Source organism: Coregonus lavaretus, assembly GCF_964263955.1.
Source record: "Coregonus lavaretus genome assembly, chromosome: 2".
Taxonomy (NCBI): Eukaryota; Metazoa; Chordata; class Actinopteri; order Salmoniformes; family Salmonidae; genus Coregonus; species Coregonus lavaretus.
In genome coordinates, this window is record NC_139989.1 from 81,685,697 (window position 1) to 81,700,528 (window position 14,832).

The following is a 14,832-nucleotide window of genomic DNA, read 5'->3' on the forward strand; positions in this document are numbered from 1 at the left end:
GAACAATAATCTATTCTGATGGACAGAGTACGAGAATGAATACCTGGAATGAGATATTACTAGTTAGTAGAACTGCTACTCGAAATGTATGACTGTAAGTCGCTTTGGATAAAAACGTCTGCCAAATGGTCGGCAGGTAGCTTAGTGGGTAAGAGCGTTGTGCCAGTAACCGAAAGGTCGCTGGTTCTAATCCCCGAGCCGACTAGGTGAAAAATATGTCGATGTGCCCTTGAGCAAGGCACTTAACCCTAATTGCTCCTGTAAGTCGCTCTGGATAAGAGCGTCTGCTAAATGACCAAAAAAATTTAAAAATTAAAAAAAAAATGGCATATTATTATAATCAATAGGCCTTAGTGTTATAAGGTAGGCTATTATCATTGTCATTATGGAGACACCTATTTTACAACCCTTATTCCATGAAACATATTAACGCTGTAGAACTGATGCACATCAAGAAATAAGGTGACAAATCACAGGAAAACTACTTTAGGCGCTCTAGAGCACGTTAGATACATTCTGTCGGAGGTGGTTTAAACTGCATTCTAATGTCGACTTTGCTTATGGAAAACCATATCATGCGAAGGTTTTTACACATGCTCAGGTCTTGGGTTTTGTTCTTGGGTTTTGTTATCAGCAAAACGTCTGGTGAAGATGGTGCAGGAGCTTTTCAATGATATGGTTTGATGTTTATCTCAGGGTTTCTCAATCCTTTTGTTCTTGGCCAGGACCTACACACCTGATTCAACTAATCATCACATATTTTAAGACAGTTTAATTGAGCACTGTTAACAATTATTATAGGCCTACAGTAAATCGTTTTTTGGAGAGAAAAAAACAGCTAAATCTGGTTTCGAGTAAATTATAAGTTTAGCTAAAATAATGTAAGAGATGTCTTGAAGAAGGACTATAAAAAAAATTAAAGCAAGCTTTGGCACAATGTCAGGAGTTACTGCAATCACATGCAACTGACTGTTAGCGCCACCCTCTGGTTACTATTGGTATATAAATGGGTGAGGCCATGACTGCAGTTGAAACCCAGTGCTGCTGGGCCATTCCTACCATGCGGAGCCTTTTCTGCCCCAGGAAATATCAGTTCTTATTTAGTGTAAAATGTGGATTCCAAAAGGCTTTAAATAGAAAGTCAGGTGTCCTTTACCTTAAACTGGAGGCGAAAGAAACACACACCTGTTTAGGAGAGGTGCTGGGTAGCAGAGTAGAACACCTGTTTAGGAGAGGTGCTGGCTAGCAGAGTAGAACACCTGTTTAGGAGAGGTGCTGGCTAACAGAGGAGAACACCTGTTTAGGAGAGGTGCTGGCTAACAGAGGAGAACACCTGTTTAGGAGAGGTGCTGGGTAGCAGAGTAGAACACCTGTTTAGGAGAGGTGCTGGGTAGCAGAGGAGAACACCTGTTTAGGAGAGGTGCTGGGTAACAGAGGAGAACACCTGTTTAGGAGAGGTGCTGGCTAACAGAGGAGAACACCTGTTTAGAATAGGTGCTGGCTAACAGAGTAGAACACCTGTTTAGGAGAGGTGCTGGCTAGCAGAGTAGAACACCTGTTTAGGAGAGGTGCTGGCTAACAGAGTAGAACACCTGTTTAGGAGAGGTGCTGGGTAGCAGAGTAGAACACCTGTTTAGGAGAGGTGCTGGCTAACAGAGTAGAACACCTGTTTAGGAGAGGTGCTGGCTAGCAGAGGAGAACACCTGTTTAGGAGAGGTGCTGGGTAGCAGAGTAGAACACCTGTTTAGGAGAGGTGCTGGGTAGCAGAGTAGAACACCTGTTTAGGAGAGGTGCTGGGTAACAGAGTAGAACACCTGTTTAGGAGAGGTGCTGGCTAGCAGAGTAGAACACCTGTTTAGGAGAGGTGCTGGCTAGCAGAGTAGAACACCTGTTTAGGAGAGGTGCTGGCTAACAGAGGAGAACACTTGTAAAAGAAAAGGAGAGTCTCACTCTATGAGCTCAGATGAAATAATGTAATAACCTGATAACCAACGTTTCAACAGACAGCTGTCTTCATCATTTACCTTAAAAATACCAAAATATGGATCCTGAAAGGGAATTTCATTTTCATATGGGTTAATGTCGACTTTGCTTATGGAAAACCATATCATGCGAAGGTTTTTACACTCAGTTCTTGAGTTTCGCAAGTGGAAATTTGACATTTTGAAAATGGAAGTTATGGAACTCCATCATGTGCCTCTGTTATGAGAAAAACTCAACAATGAAACAGACATTAAATGTGGAGAATGATAGATCTGTTGGCCATCAAGTAGCCTATTCATTGTTATGCCTGTCTAGGCTACTGTAGTCTACCATTTTATACTATAAATATGTTGAAATGACTGGAGTCGTTGCAAATCATTTTGTGCCACTTGTGAAGCCAACCTGGAGCTGGCAAACAGATGTAATAAATAGCCTTTAACTTCAGTTTATTGTTGTTGTAGCCTTGTGTTATTTTGCAATTATTAATGGCCGTGTTTAGTTAATTCAATTGGAAGTTATCAAGTGTCACCTTGGTCACAGTTCTATTGCAATTGCTGATCAGATGTTAGAATGCATTAGATTGAAGGTAACAGTCAGCCAGATTAGGCTACAGGTATAAAAATAACCTGGCTGTTGTTGACAAGCATGGACCTATTCAGTTCATATCCATATTATTAATATTTGATTCATTGATTGAAATTACGACCCCATCCTCAGTAGCCTATTCCAGCAGGCTACTGGGCAACAGAAGCACTTCCTACCTCAACATCGCCTTGCTATTCATGTTAAATAAATGAATCTGTCTACTTGAACTAAGCAAGCTGCTAAATCATTCAGCTTACATCTTGCCTACATGTTGCCCAGGCTACTGGAGGCTGTCTGAAATAAGATGTAGGCCTATCAGGGGCTATGTTTTGGCCTAGTTTTCAGGCCTTGTGGACTGGTTTTGAGTAGTCATTGGGCTAGAAAAAGCAATTGCATTAAATAACCTGACTGTTTGGATGTGTCTGTTAGTTAATGTTTTATTTCTGAGAGATAATGAATAAAAGAGAACAATTGACATTCAATAATTAGTTGTCACTGTGTTAACCACAACCAACATGCTGGATCTCTGTTTAGGGGTCAGTGCTCTAAAATGAGTCTCTCTGGGGAGAGAGAGGAGGGGGACCCTGCCTCTAAAATGAGTCTCTCTGGGGAGAGAGAGGAGGGGGGCCCTGCCTCTAAAATGAGTCTCTATGGGAAGAGAGAGGAGGGGGGCCCTGCCTCTAAAATGAGTCTCTCTGGGGAACATGACACCAAAGACAAGAGGTGAGCTGACAATATTGTTAAATAATTTATATTCCAAAACGCTATATAGGAGAAAAGAAAATCACAATTTTGTTTTTTCATCAGAAATGATTACTAATGGGTACCTTCAATATAACTATTGCAGATTTGAAATGTGATTTAAAACCATTGTTTTGCTGAAATGTAATGTTCGTATCCTGTATATTTGACTGTGATACGTGGTTGTCTCACCTAGCTACCTTAAGATGAATGCATTTACAGATGCCATATCTTAATTTGACCCAGTTTCTCACATCAGGAACATAATCCTGCAGCAATAGCAAATGTGTATTTTAGGTGGATTATAATTAAGGGATATTTTCTGTAGGGGTTCATACATTTTTCATCAGGGAAAATCAAGTCTGACATTTTAAAGTGGAAATTACACACTTTAGACACCTTTATAAAGCATTGTAGTGGTTTAATCATTTCTTTAAACAATAAAAGATAATTGACCAACATTTCTGAAAATGGATATATAGCGTTTTGGAATGAAACTCTTGTTTCCCCATCTGAGCTCAGAGTGGATGAGAGATGTAATGTTTGTCTCTGTTGTGTTGAAGCCCAATCAAGCAGGAGAGACCAGCCTCCCCTGTACCCAGCTGTGTGTCCATGAAGAGTGACAAGTCTATGGCTCAACCTATACAGTTTAGAGAGGGAGACTTTTCTAGTGAACAAAGGTAAGAAGAACTCATGGGTCATGGTCAGTGAGTTAAACAACACTGTCTCTAGTCATTTCTCCTCTCCCATTTTACCATTTATTTTTGTTGTTTTCATAATCCATAGGCTAATCCTTTTTTCCATTTTCATAGTCCTGAAACATTATCAAACAAACACAACATTCCCTGTGTGTGTGTGTGTGTGTGTGTGTGTGTGTGTGTGTGCATTCCCTGGATGTGGAAATGTAATGTCATGTTTTGTCCACAGAAACCAACAGGAGAGATCAGAGTCAAATATTCCCAGTGGTCAGTCTTCCCAGAGTCATCAAACAGACCTGGCCTCCATATTCAGTGTATGTGGTCCTGTTATGTACATTTGTTTTTGTTTACCTCAAGTAAAGTTGATCTGTCAATCATTCATTCATGTGTTAATGAGAAAGCATTTAGTCTCTTGCTTAACTTATTGACTTGATTTATTTCAGTTGCTTGAAGAGAATATTATGACATTTGTGAAGAACGAGCTGAAGATGTTCAAGAGGATTCTTAGTCCAGAACTCCCAGAAGGCTTTGAGAGTCAGAAGCAGGATAAGGAAGTGTTGGATGCTGAAGATGAGAAGCAGGAGAGCAGTGCCAGAGAGGGGGCTCTGAAGATCACACTGCACGTCCTGAGGAAAATGAACCAGAAGGAGCTTGCTGACACACTGGAGAAAAGTAAGAGCTGTCTGCCTCATGTTGAATGCTGTTTTAGAAAAACATTTAAAATATGTAGCTAAAGTACAGCTAAAGTAGCTGTGTAACTCAATGATATTGTAGCAGCCTTAACACAACACCTAGTGACCTCATCAAGTAGCAGCAAGGATGTGTTGTGGTGATTAATTTAGAGAGAGAGAGAGAGAGAGAGAGAGAGAGAGAGAGAGAGAGAGAGAGAGAGAGAGAGCGAGAGAGAGAGAGAATACCAATAATAATATAATCAGTCACTCCAGTCTGTATTGCATTATGACAACATTTATACAGTCAGTTAAGCGAAGAAATGATTATAATTTAAAATGTAACAGTCCTAGAATACTGTAGGCATTAAAACAGACATAATATTAATATGATCTGTGTTATTTCTAGATTCAGATGAGCTTGCTGTGATTTGCCAACGTGAACTCAAATCTAATCTAAAGAAGAAGTTTCAATGTGTATTTGAGGGGATCGCTAAACAAGGAAACCCAACACTTCTCAATAAGATCTACACAGAGCTCTACATCACAGAGGGTGGAACAGGAGAGGTCAATAATGAACATGAGCTGAGACAGATTGAGACAACAACCAGGAAACAAGCAAGACCAGAGACTGCAATCAAATGTAACGACATCTTCAAACCCTTAACTGGACAAGACAAACTTATCAGAACTGTGCTGACAAAGGGAGTCGCTGGCATTGGAAAAACAGTCTCTGTGCAGAAGTTCATTCTGGACTGGGCTGAAGGAAAAGCAAATCAGGATGTCCAATTTGTATTTTCATTCCCTTTTCGGGAGCTGAATTTAATGAAAAGGGAAAAACACAATTTGATCGAACTTCTCAATCACTTCTCAATGGAAACCAAAGAATCAAGAATCTCCAACTACGACAAGTACAAAGTTCTGTTCATCTTTGATGGTCTGGATGAGTGCCGACTGCCCCTAGACTTCCAGAAGAACAAGATCTGTTGTGACGTCACAGAGTCAACCTCAGTGGATGTTCTGCTGACAAATCTCATCAAGGGAAATCTGCTTCCCTCTGCTCTCCTCTGGGTAACTACCCGACCTGCAGCAGCCAATAAGATCCCTTCAGGGTGTGTTGACCAGGTGACAGAGGTACGAGGGTTCAATGACCCACAGAAGGAGGAGTACTTCAGGAAGAGATTCAGTGATGAGGACCTGGCCAGCAGAATCATCTCACACATAAAGACATCAAGGAGCCTCCATATCATGTGCCACATTCCAGTCTTCTGTTGGATTTCTGCAATAGTCCTTGAACACATGCTGAAACATAAGAGAGAAGAGATGCCCAAGACTCTGACTGAGATGTACTCACACCTTGTGGAGTTTCATACCAAACAGAAGAATGAAAAGTATCTTGGGAAAGAAGATACAGGTCCACACTGGAATAAAGAGAGCATTCTGTCACTGGGAAAACTGGCTTTTCAACAGCTTGTGAATGGCAATCTGATTTTCTATGAAGAAGACCTGAAAGAGGCTGGCATTGATGTCAATGAAGCCTCAGTGTACTCAGGATTGTGCACACAGATCTTTAAAGAGGAATGTGGGCTGTACCAGGACAAGGTGTACTGCTTCGTGCATCTGAGCATTCAGGAGTTTCTGGCTGCTGTATATGTGTTCCTCTCATTCATCAACAACAATGACAATCTAATGGCCAAACCTCAATCAATGTTCAGCTACTTTTTTGCGCAGTCCAGAGACAAGCCTGAAGTCACTGTCTACAAGAGTGCTGTGGATAAAGCCTTACAAAGTGAGACAGGAAACCTGGACCTGTTCCTCCGCTTCCTTCTGGGCCTCTCACTGGAGTCCAATCAGAAGCACTTACGAGGTCTACTGACAAAGACAAGAAGCAGCTCACAGAGCCATAGAGAAACAGTCAAGTACATCAAGGAGAAGATCAGGGAGAATCCCTCTCCAGAGAGGTGCATCAATCTGTTCCACTGTCTGAATGAACTGAATTACCATTCTCTAGTGGAGGAGATCCAAAGCTACCTGAGATCAGGAAGTCTCTCAAAAGCCAAGCTGTCACCTGCACAGTGGTCAGCTCTGGTCTTTGTGTTGCTGACTTCAGAAAAGGAGCTGGATGTGTTTGACCTGAAGAAATACTCCAGATCAGAGGAAGGTCTTCTGAGGCTGCTGCCAGTGGTCAAAGCCTCCAGAGCTGCTCTGTGAGTACATAACATGACATTTAAGTAATAATCATCAGGAAGAAATATTCAGTTTAGAGAAAAATATATATTATAATATGTTTATAATATATAAAATGAAATTGAAAAACGTACTGAATCAGTGCATTGGTGTTCACATTTGTATAACAATATGACCATACAATTCTAGGAGACGGAAGATGAATTTATATGTTGTTTAAGAGAATAAACCAAATGCATCTGCCATTGTCCTTCTACACTACTGATGTTAAATTAACAGTGTGTTTGTGAAATCATGATGATCTTTCTGTCAGGCTGTCAGGCTGTCTAGTCACAGAGGAAGGCTGTGCTTCTCTGGTCTCAGCTCTGAAGTCAAACCCCTCACACCTGAGAGAGATGGACCTGAGTAACAATGACCTGAAGGATTCAGGAGTGAAGCTGCTCTCTGCTGTCCTGGGGAATCCCCACTGTAAACTGGAGACTCTGAGGTCATTATTCCTGTAGTTGGTCAACAAGTGATAACTGTTCACCAGATCCACATGTGTTTACCAGGCACACATAGTCCACACCATATGTGTTTGGACAGTGAAGCTTACAGTTTTGAATTTGGTTCTATGCTCCAGCATTTTGGATTTGAGATATAATGTTTCATATTAGGTGACAGTACAGAATGTCACCTTTTATTTGAGGGTATTTTCATACATATCTGTGTTACTGTTTAGAAATGAAAGCACTTTATGTGTCTAGTTCTCCCATTCGAAAAAGTCGTAATAATTTGGACATATTCACTTATATTGTATTAAAGTAGTCATAAGTTTAGTATTTGGTCCCATATTCCTTATCTGCAGTGATTCATGTGGTACTAGTAGTAGTAGTAGTAGTAGTAGTAGTGTGGTCCTCTGTAGCTTAGCTGGTAGAGCACGGCGCTTGTAACGCCAAGGGTAGTGGGTTCGATCCCCGGGACCACCCATACGTAAAAATGTATGCACGCATGACTGTAAGTCGCTTTGGATAAAAGCGTCTGCTAAATGACATATTATATTATTATTATTACATCAAGCTTGTGATTCTATAAACTTGTTGAATGCATTTGCAGTTTGTTTTGGTTCACACACACTGGACACACACACACTGGACACACACACACTGGACACACACACACACACACACACACTTGACACACACTGGACACACACACACACACACATTTGACACACACACACACTGGACACTCACACAACCTGGACACACACACACACACACTGGACACAAACATACACACTGGACACACACACACACACACACACAACGCTGGACACACAAACAACCTGGACACACACACACACACACTGTACACACACACATTGGACACAGGCACACATTGACACACAAACACACACACTAGGATTAATTTAGTCAAAAGTTTAGTATTTGGTCCCATATTTTTTACCGTTTAGAAATTAAACCACTTTACTTGTCTAGTTCTCCCATTTGGAAAAGTCGTATTAATTTGGACATATTCACATATATTGTATTAAAGTAGTCATAAGTTTAGTATTTGGTCTCATATTCCTTACCTATAGTGATTACATCAAGCTTGTGATTCTACAAACTTGTTGAATACATTTGCAGTTTGTCTTGGTTGTGTTTTGGATGATGTTTTCCCAATAGAAACTGAATGGTGAATAATGTCCTGTCATTTTGGAGTCACTTCACTTGTATTGTCAGTAAGAATAGAAGATGTTTCTGAACACTTCTACATTCATGTGGATGCTACCATGATTATGAATAACCATGAATGAATCGTGAATGATGATGAATGAGAAAGTTACAGAGGAACAAGGATCATACCCCATCTGTTATTGGTAATGGTGAGAGGTTAGCATGTTTTGTTGTAGCCTCTGTAACTTTCTCACTCATTATTATTCATGATTCATTCATGATTTTTATTAATCATGGCATCATCAGGATTAATTTAGTAGTGTTTAGAAACATGTTATCTACTCACTTAGACAGAAAATTACTCCAGTCATCATCCACCATTCAGTTACTATCGGGCAAAACATAACCCAAAACACAACCAAAACAAACTGCAAATGCAACCAACGAGTTTACAACCAAATACTCAACTTTTGACTACATTGATACACTATAAGTCAAATGGTCAGAATACGTTTGACTTCTTCAAATGGGGGGATTAGATACATAAAGTGCTTTTATTTTTCTGAACAGTGAAACAGATATGTATGAAAATACCCTCAAATAAAAGGTGACATTATATACTGTCACCTCATATGAAACATTTGATCTCAAATCCAAAATGCTGGAGTATAGAGCCACATTTAAAATGTTAGCTTCACTGTCAAACTAGATATGGCGTGGACTGTATACTCAATACAATCTAAATCTGATACCTCACTGTCTGTCTTTTGAATGATACTGCTTTTTAAACTGGTCTGGTCAGTCTACTCAAATATTTGTAATATGCATTTTTCTATCTACAAGCAATACTTTGATAATTTGTCATTTCCAATAATGAAACATTCATTTATGAATAGATATGGCAGGTTTCAGGACGCTGATATATCTGAATATGTTGAAAAAAATATACTGCCACTATTTTGACCACCAAAGAATAGCAGTGTGGTTTTAATATGATTTGACTCTTTGCAGGCTGTCAGGCTGTCTAGTCACAGAGGAAGGCTGTGCTTCTCTGGTCTCAGCTCTGAAGTCAAACCCCTCACACCTGAGAGAGCTGGACCTGAGCTACAATCACCCAGGAGACTCAGGAGTCAGACTGCTCTCTGCTGGACTGGAGGATCCACACTGCAGACTGGAGAAACTCAAGTATGTAGAGGGTTTATGTCAATGTTCATATCAGACATGTTGGAGTTATCAGGCTAGTTAAGACAAACATAATGTTTGTGTGTGTGTGTGTGTGTGTGTGTGTTTGTGTTGGTGGGTTTTGGTGTGTGTGTGTGTGTGTGTGTGTGTGTGTGTGTGTGTGTGTGTGTGTGTGTGTGTATGTGTGTGTGTGTGTGTGTGTGTGTGTGTGTGTGTGTGTGTGTGTGTGGGTCCAGTGTGTGTGTGTGTGCAGTGTGTCCTGTGTGTGTGTGTGTGTGTGTGTGTGTGTGTGTCCAGTGTGTGTGTGTCCAGTGTGTGTGTGTCCAGTGTGTGTGTGTGTCCAGTGTGTGTGTGTGTCCAGTGTGTGTGTGTGTCCAGTGTGTGTGTGTGTGTCCGGTGTGTGTGTGTGTCTGTGTGGGTTCAGTGTGTGTGTGTGTGTGTGTGTGTGTGTGTGTGTGTCCAGTGTGTGTGTGTCCAGTGTGTGTGTTTCCAGTGTGTGTGTGTGTCCAGTGTGTGTGTGTGTCCAGTGTGTGTGTGTGTCCGGTGTGTGTGTGTATGTCCGGTGTGTGTGTGTCTGTGTGTGTCCAGTGTGTGTGTGTGTGTGTCCTGTGTGTATGTGTGTTTGTCCAGTGTGTGTGTGTGTGTGTGTGTGTCCAGTGTGTGTGTGTGTGTGTGCACGTGTATCAGTACACACACTGGACACACATACACTCTGGACACACACACACACACTGGACACACACGCACACACACACTGTAAACACACACACTGGACACATACACACAAAGGACACACACACACACAAAGGATGCACACACACACACACACACTGGACAAACACACACACTGGACACACACACACTCACACTGGACACACACACACACACTAGACACACACACACACACACACACTAGACTACACACACACACACTGGACACAAACACACAATGGACACACACACACACTGGACAAACACACACACACTGGACACACACACACACACACACACAAACACAAACACACACTGGACACACACACACACACACACACACACTGGACACACACACACACACACACACACACACTGGACACACAAACACAAACACTGGACACACACATACACTGGACACACACACAAACACTAGACATAAACACACACTGGACACACACACACAATGGACACACATGCACACACTGGACAAACACACACACACACACTGGACACACACACACATCCTGGACACACACACACAATGGACACACATACACACACTGGACAAACACACACACACACACACACACACACACACACACTGGACACACACACACACACACTGGACACACACACACAAACTGGACACACACACACTGGAAACACACACACACTTGACACACACACACAGGACACAAACTGTGGACACACACCCACACACACACACACACACACACTTGGACAAATGTATATACTGACTGTTTGTGTGTGTGTGTGTGTGTGTGTGTGTGTGTGTGTGTGTGTGTGTGTGTGTGTGTGTTTCCAGTGTGTGTGTGTGTTTCCAGTGTGTGTGTGTGTGTGTGTGTGTGTGTATGTGTCCAGTGTGTGTGTGTGTGTGTGTCCAGTGTGTGTGTGTGTGTGTCCAGTGTGTGTGTGTGTTTGTGTGTGTGTGTGTGTGTATGTGTGAGAGTTCAGGTGTATCCCTCAATGACTGTCTGTTCTTCTGCTTACCGCTACAGTGTGGAACATGGTGGAGAGTACAGAATGAAACCTGGACTTAGAAAATGTGAGTGTTGACTGCTATGAAGAATATGACTAAGAATAAGTCTTAATTCAAGTGAAGTCAAAGTCAAAGACCACCATCATTACTTACTTGGTCATATTAAATATCAGCTGTAGCTCTACAGAAGCACAAATCAGGGACACCAAAGTTTACAAAGAGTTGCTTTGACAATGTGTGTGTGTGTGTGACGTGTTCGTGTTACTTTAGAAATGTGTGTGTGTGTTCAGGGTGTGTGTGTGTGTGTGTGTGTTCAGGATGTGTGTTCAGAGTGTGTGTGTGTTCAGTATGTGTGTGTGTTTGTGTGTGTGTGTGTGTGTGTGTGTGTGTGTGTGTGTGTGTGTGTGTGTGTGTAATTAATGGGAATAAGTGTGTTTTATATTACCATACAGTATAACATATGATCATTCAACAAGTCTCAAGTTACCTTAACTTCTCCTTTTGATACCTAGAAACATCTACATTAAATGAATTAGTGAAAAGTGAGTTAACGTTCTAATGTGAATGATGATGATTTCTAATATTTTGTCTGGTTTCATCCATCAGATGTCTGTGATCTCACACTGGACCTAAACACAGTAAACAGATTCCTCTCTCTGTCTGAGGAGAACAGAAAGGTGACATGTAGGAGAGAGGAGCAGCCGTATCCTGATCACCCAGAGAGATTTGAGGTCTGGGAACAGGTGTTGTGTAGAGAGGGTCTGACTGGGCGCTGTTACTGGGAGGTAGAGTGGAGTGGGAGATGGGCTGATATAGGAGTGGCATATAAAGGAATCAGCAGGAGAGGAACGGGTGGTGACAGTGGGATTGGATGGAATGACAAGTCCTGGAGTCTGGACTGCTCTGACAACAGTTACTCTGCCTGGCACAATAATAACCCCACTACCATAGACGTCCCCTCCTCCGGGTCCCACAGAGTAGGAGTGTATCTGGACTGGCCAGCCGGCACTCTGTCCTTCTACAGAGTCTCCTCGGACACACTGACCCACCTGAACACATTCCACTCCACATTCACTGAGCCCCTCTATCCAGGGTTTAGGGTTTGGTGTGAGGGCGCCTCAGTGTCCCTGTAAATAATAACCATGGTAACACTGACACACACACACACACACACACAACCTGGACACACACTGGACACACACACACACATTCACACTGGACACACACACACACACACTGCACAAACACACACACACACACACTGGACACACACACACACACACACACACACACACACACACACACTGGACACACACACACACACACTCACACTGGACACACACACTGCACACTGCACACACACACACACACACAATGGAGACACACACACTGGACACACACACACTGGACACAAACACTGGGTACACACACACACACACACACACACATTGGGCACACACACACACACACTGGACACACACAGACACACACTGGACACACACACACACACACACACACACACACACACACACACTGGACACACACACATGCTGGACACACAAACACTGGACACACACACACTGGGTACACACACACACACACACACACACACTGGACACACAAACACCAACACACACTGGACACACACACCGGACACACAAACACTGGACACACACACACACACACACACTCACACACACACACACAGGACACACACACAGGAGACACACACACTGGACACACACACACACTGGACACACACACACTGGACACACACACACTGGACACACACACACACTGGACACACACACACTGGACACACACACACCGGACACACACACACACCGGACACACACACACACACACAGGACACACACACACACAATGGACACACACACACAGGACACACACACACACACACCGGACACACACACACACACACACACAGGACACACACACACACACCGGACACACACACACAGGACACTCACACACACATACTGGACACACACACACACACACACACTGGACACACACACATGCTGGACACACAAACACTGGACACACACACACTGGGTACACACACACACACACACTGGACACACACACACACACTGGACACACACACACACCAACACACACTGGACACACACACACACACGCACACATACACACACTGGACACACACACTGGACACATACACACACTGGACACACACAGCAGACACACACACACTGGACACACACACACACACACAGGACACACACACACACACACACTGGACACACACACTGGGTACACACACACACACACACACACACACACACTGGACACACACACTGGACACACACGCATACATACACACACTGGATACACACACTGGACACACACACACACACACACACTGGACACACACACACACACTGGACACACACACAGGAGACAAACACACACACATATCGGACACACACACACTGGACACACACACACACACTCTGGATACACACACACGCTGGACACACACACACACACACATACACACACACACACTCACACATCTTCCTATAATAGTGAGGACCTTGACTCAGGACCTTCAAATGAGGACCATCATTTCTGATAGAATTGGGAACAAACAGACACCTCATTCCAGCACTAAGTGTCCAACAAACACAGACATCACTTCAACACCTGATAAACTCCAATGAACAAATAGACCTGCAGGGCACCAGTCTAGTGAGGACCAGTGGTTGCTAGGCAGTTTCTGGATCCCAGGTTCCAGAACAGCTTCTATTCCAGTTCTATCTGCCTGTTAAATCAAGCAACCTAAACTTTTTTCATCAGACTTTTAGAACATCACTGAATTTTTTTTCCTTTTATGATCTTTTACCGCTTTGCATTTTTTATTGATGTTCTTATGATATATTTTACTGTTTGTGTGTACGTACCACAGGAGGTTGGTGGGACCTTAGTTGGGGAGGACAGGCTTGTAATGGCTGGAGCGGATTGAGTGGAATGGTATCAAATACATCAAATACATGGTTTCCATGGTTTCCATGTGTTTGATGCCATTTAATTGGCTCCGTTCCAGCCATTATTATGAGCCGTCCTCCCCTCAGCAGCCTCCACTGGTATGTACTGTCCTATATGAGCTCCAACAAGGAATTACAATGTATGTATTACTTTTAATACCTGCAAATGGCAAATAAACTACTTGAACTCCTTATGAGTGTCTGCAGCCGACTAGGCTGTTGCCGTCTGACAAGATGCCATCTGACATTACAGGAATATTCTGCAAATGTTGATGAATCCACCCAAAGCAACATGCAGTCTTTCCACTAGACTCCCATGAAGTTATAGTGGGACGTTATGAGTTGACGTTGAGGTAACATACTCAGAACAGACTGCACTTTGTT

At 42.8% G+C, this 14,832-nt stretch overlaps 2 protein-coding genes across 2 annotated transcripts; both read left to right on the forward strand.

Annotated features, from left to right (window-relative positions):
• Window positions 1-4,456: 4,456 nt before the first annotated feature.
• Window positions 4,457-6,886, forward strand: LOC311099095 (NLR family CARD domain-containing protein 3-like; the record flags this gene model as incomplete). Its single annotated transcript, XM_084139726.1, has 2 exons — window positions 4,457-4,679; window positions 5,091-6,886. The coding sequence occupies exons 1-2, from the start codon at window positions 4,469-4,471 to the stop codon at window positions 6,884-6,886; spliced, it is 2,007 nt and encodes a 668-aa protein (XP_083995852.1). The 5' UTR covers window positions 4,457-4,468.
• A 5,135-nt stretch (window positions 6,887-12,021) lies between these two features.
• LOC311099103 (stonustoxin subunit beta-like) lies at window positions 12,022-12,838 on the forward strand (the record flags this gene model as incomplete). Its single annotated transcript, XM_084139737.1, has 1 exon — window positions 12,022-12,838. A coding segment is annotated over one exon (531 nt), but the record flags the coding sequence as incomplete, so codon positions are not given.
• Window positions 12,839-14,832: the final 1,994 nt, after the last annotated feature.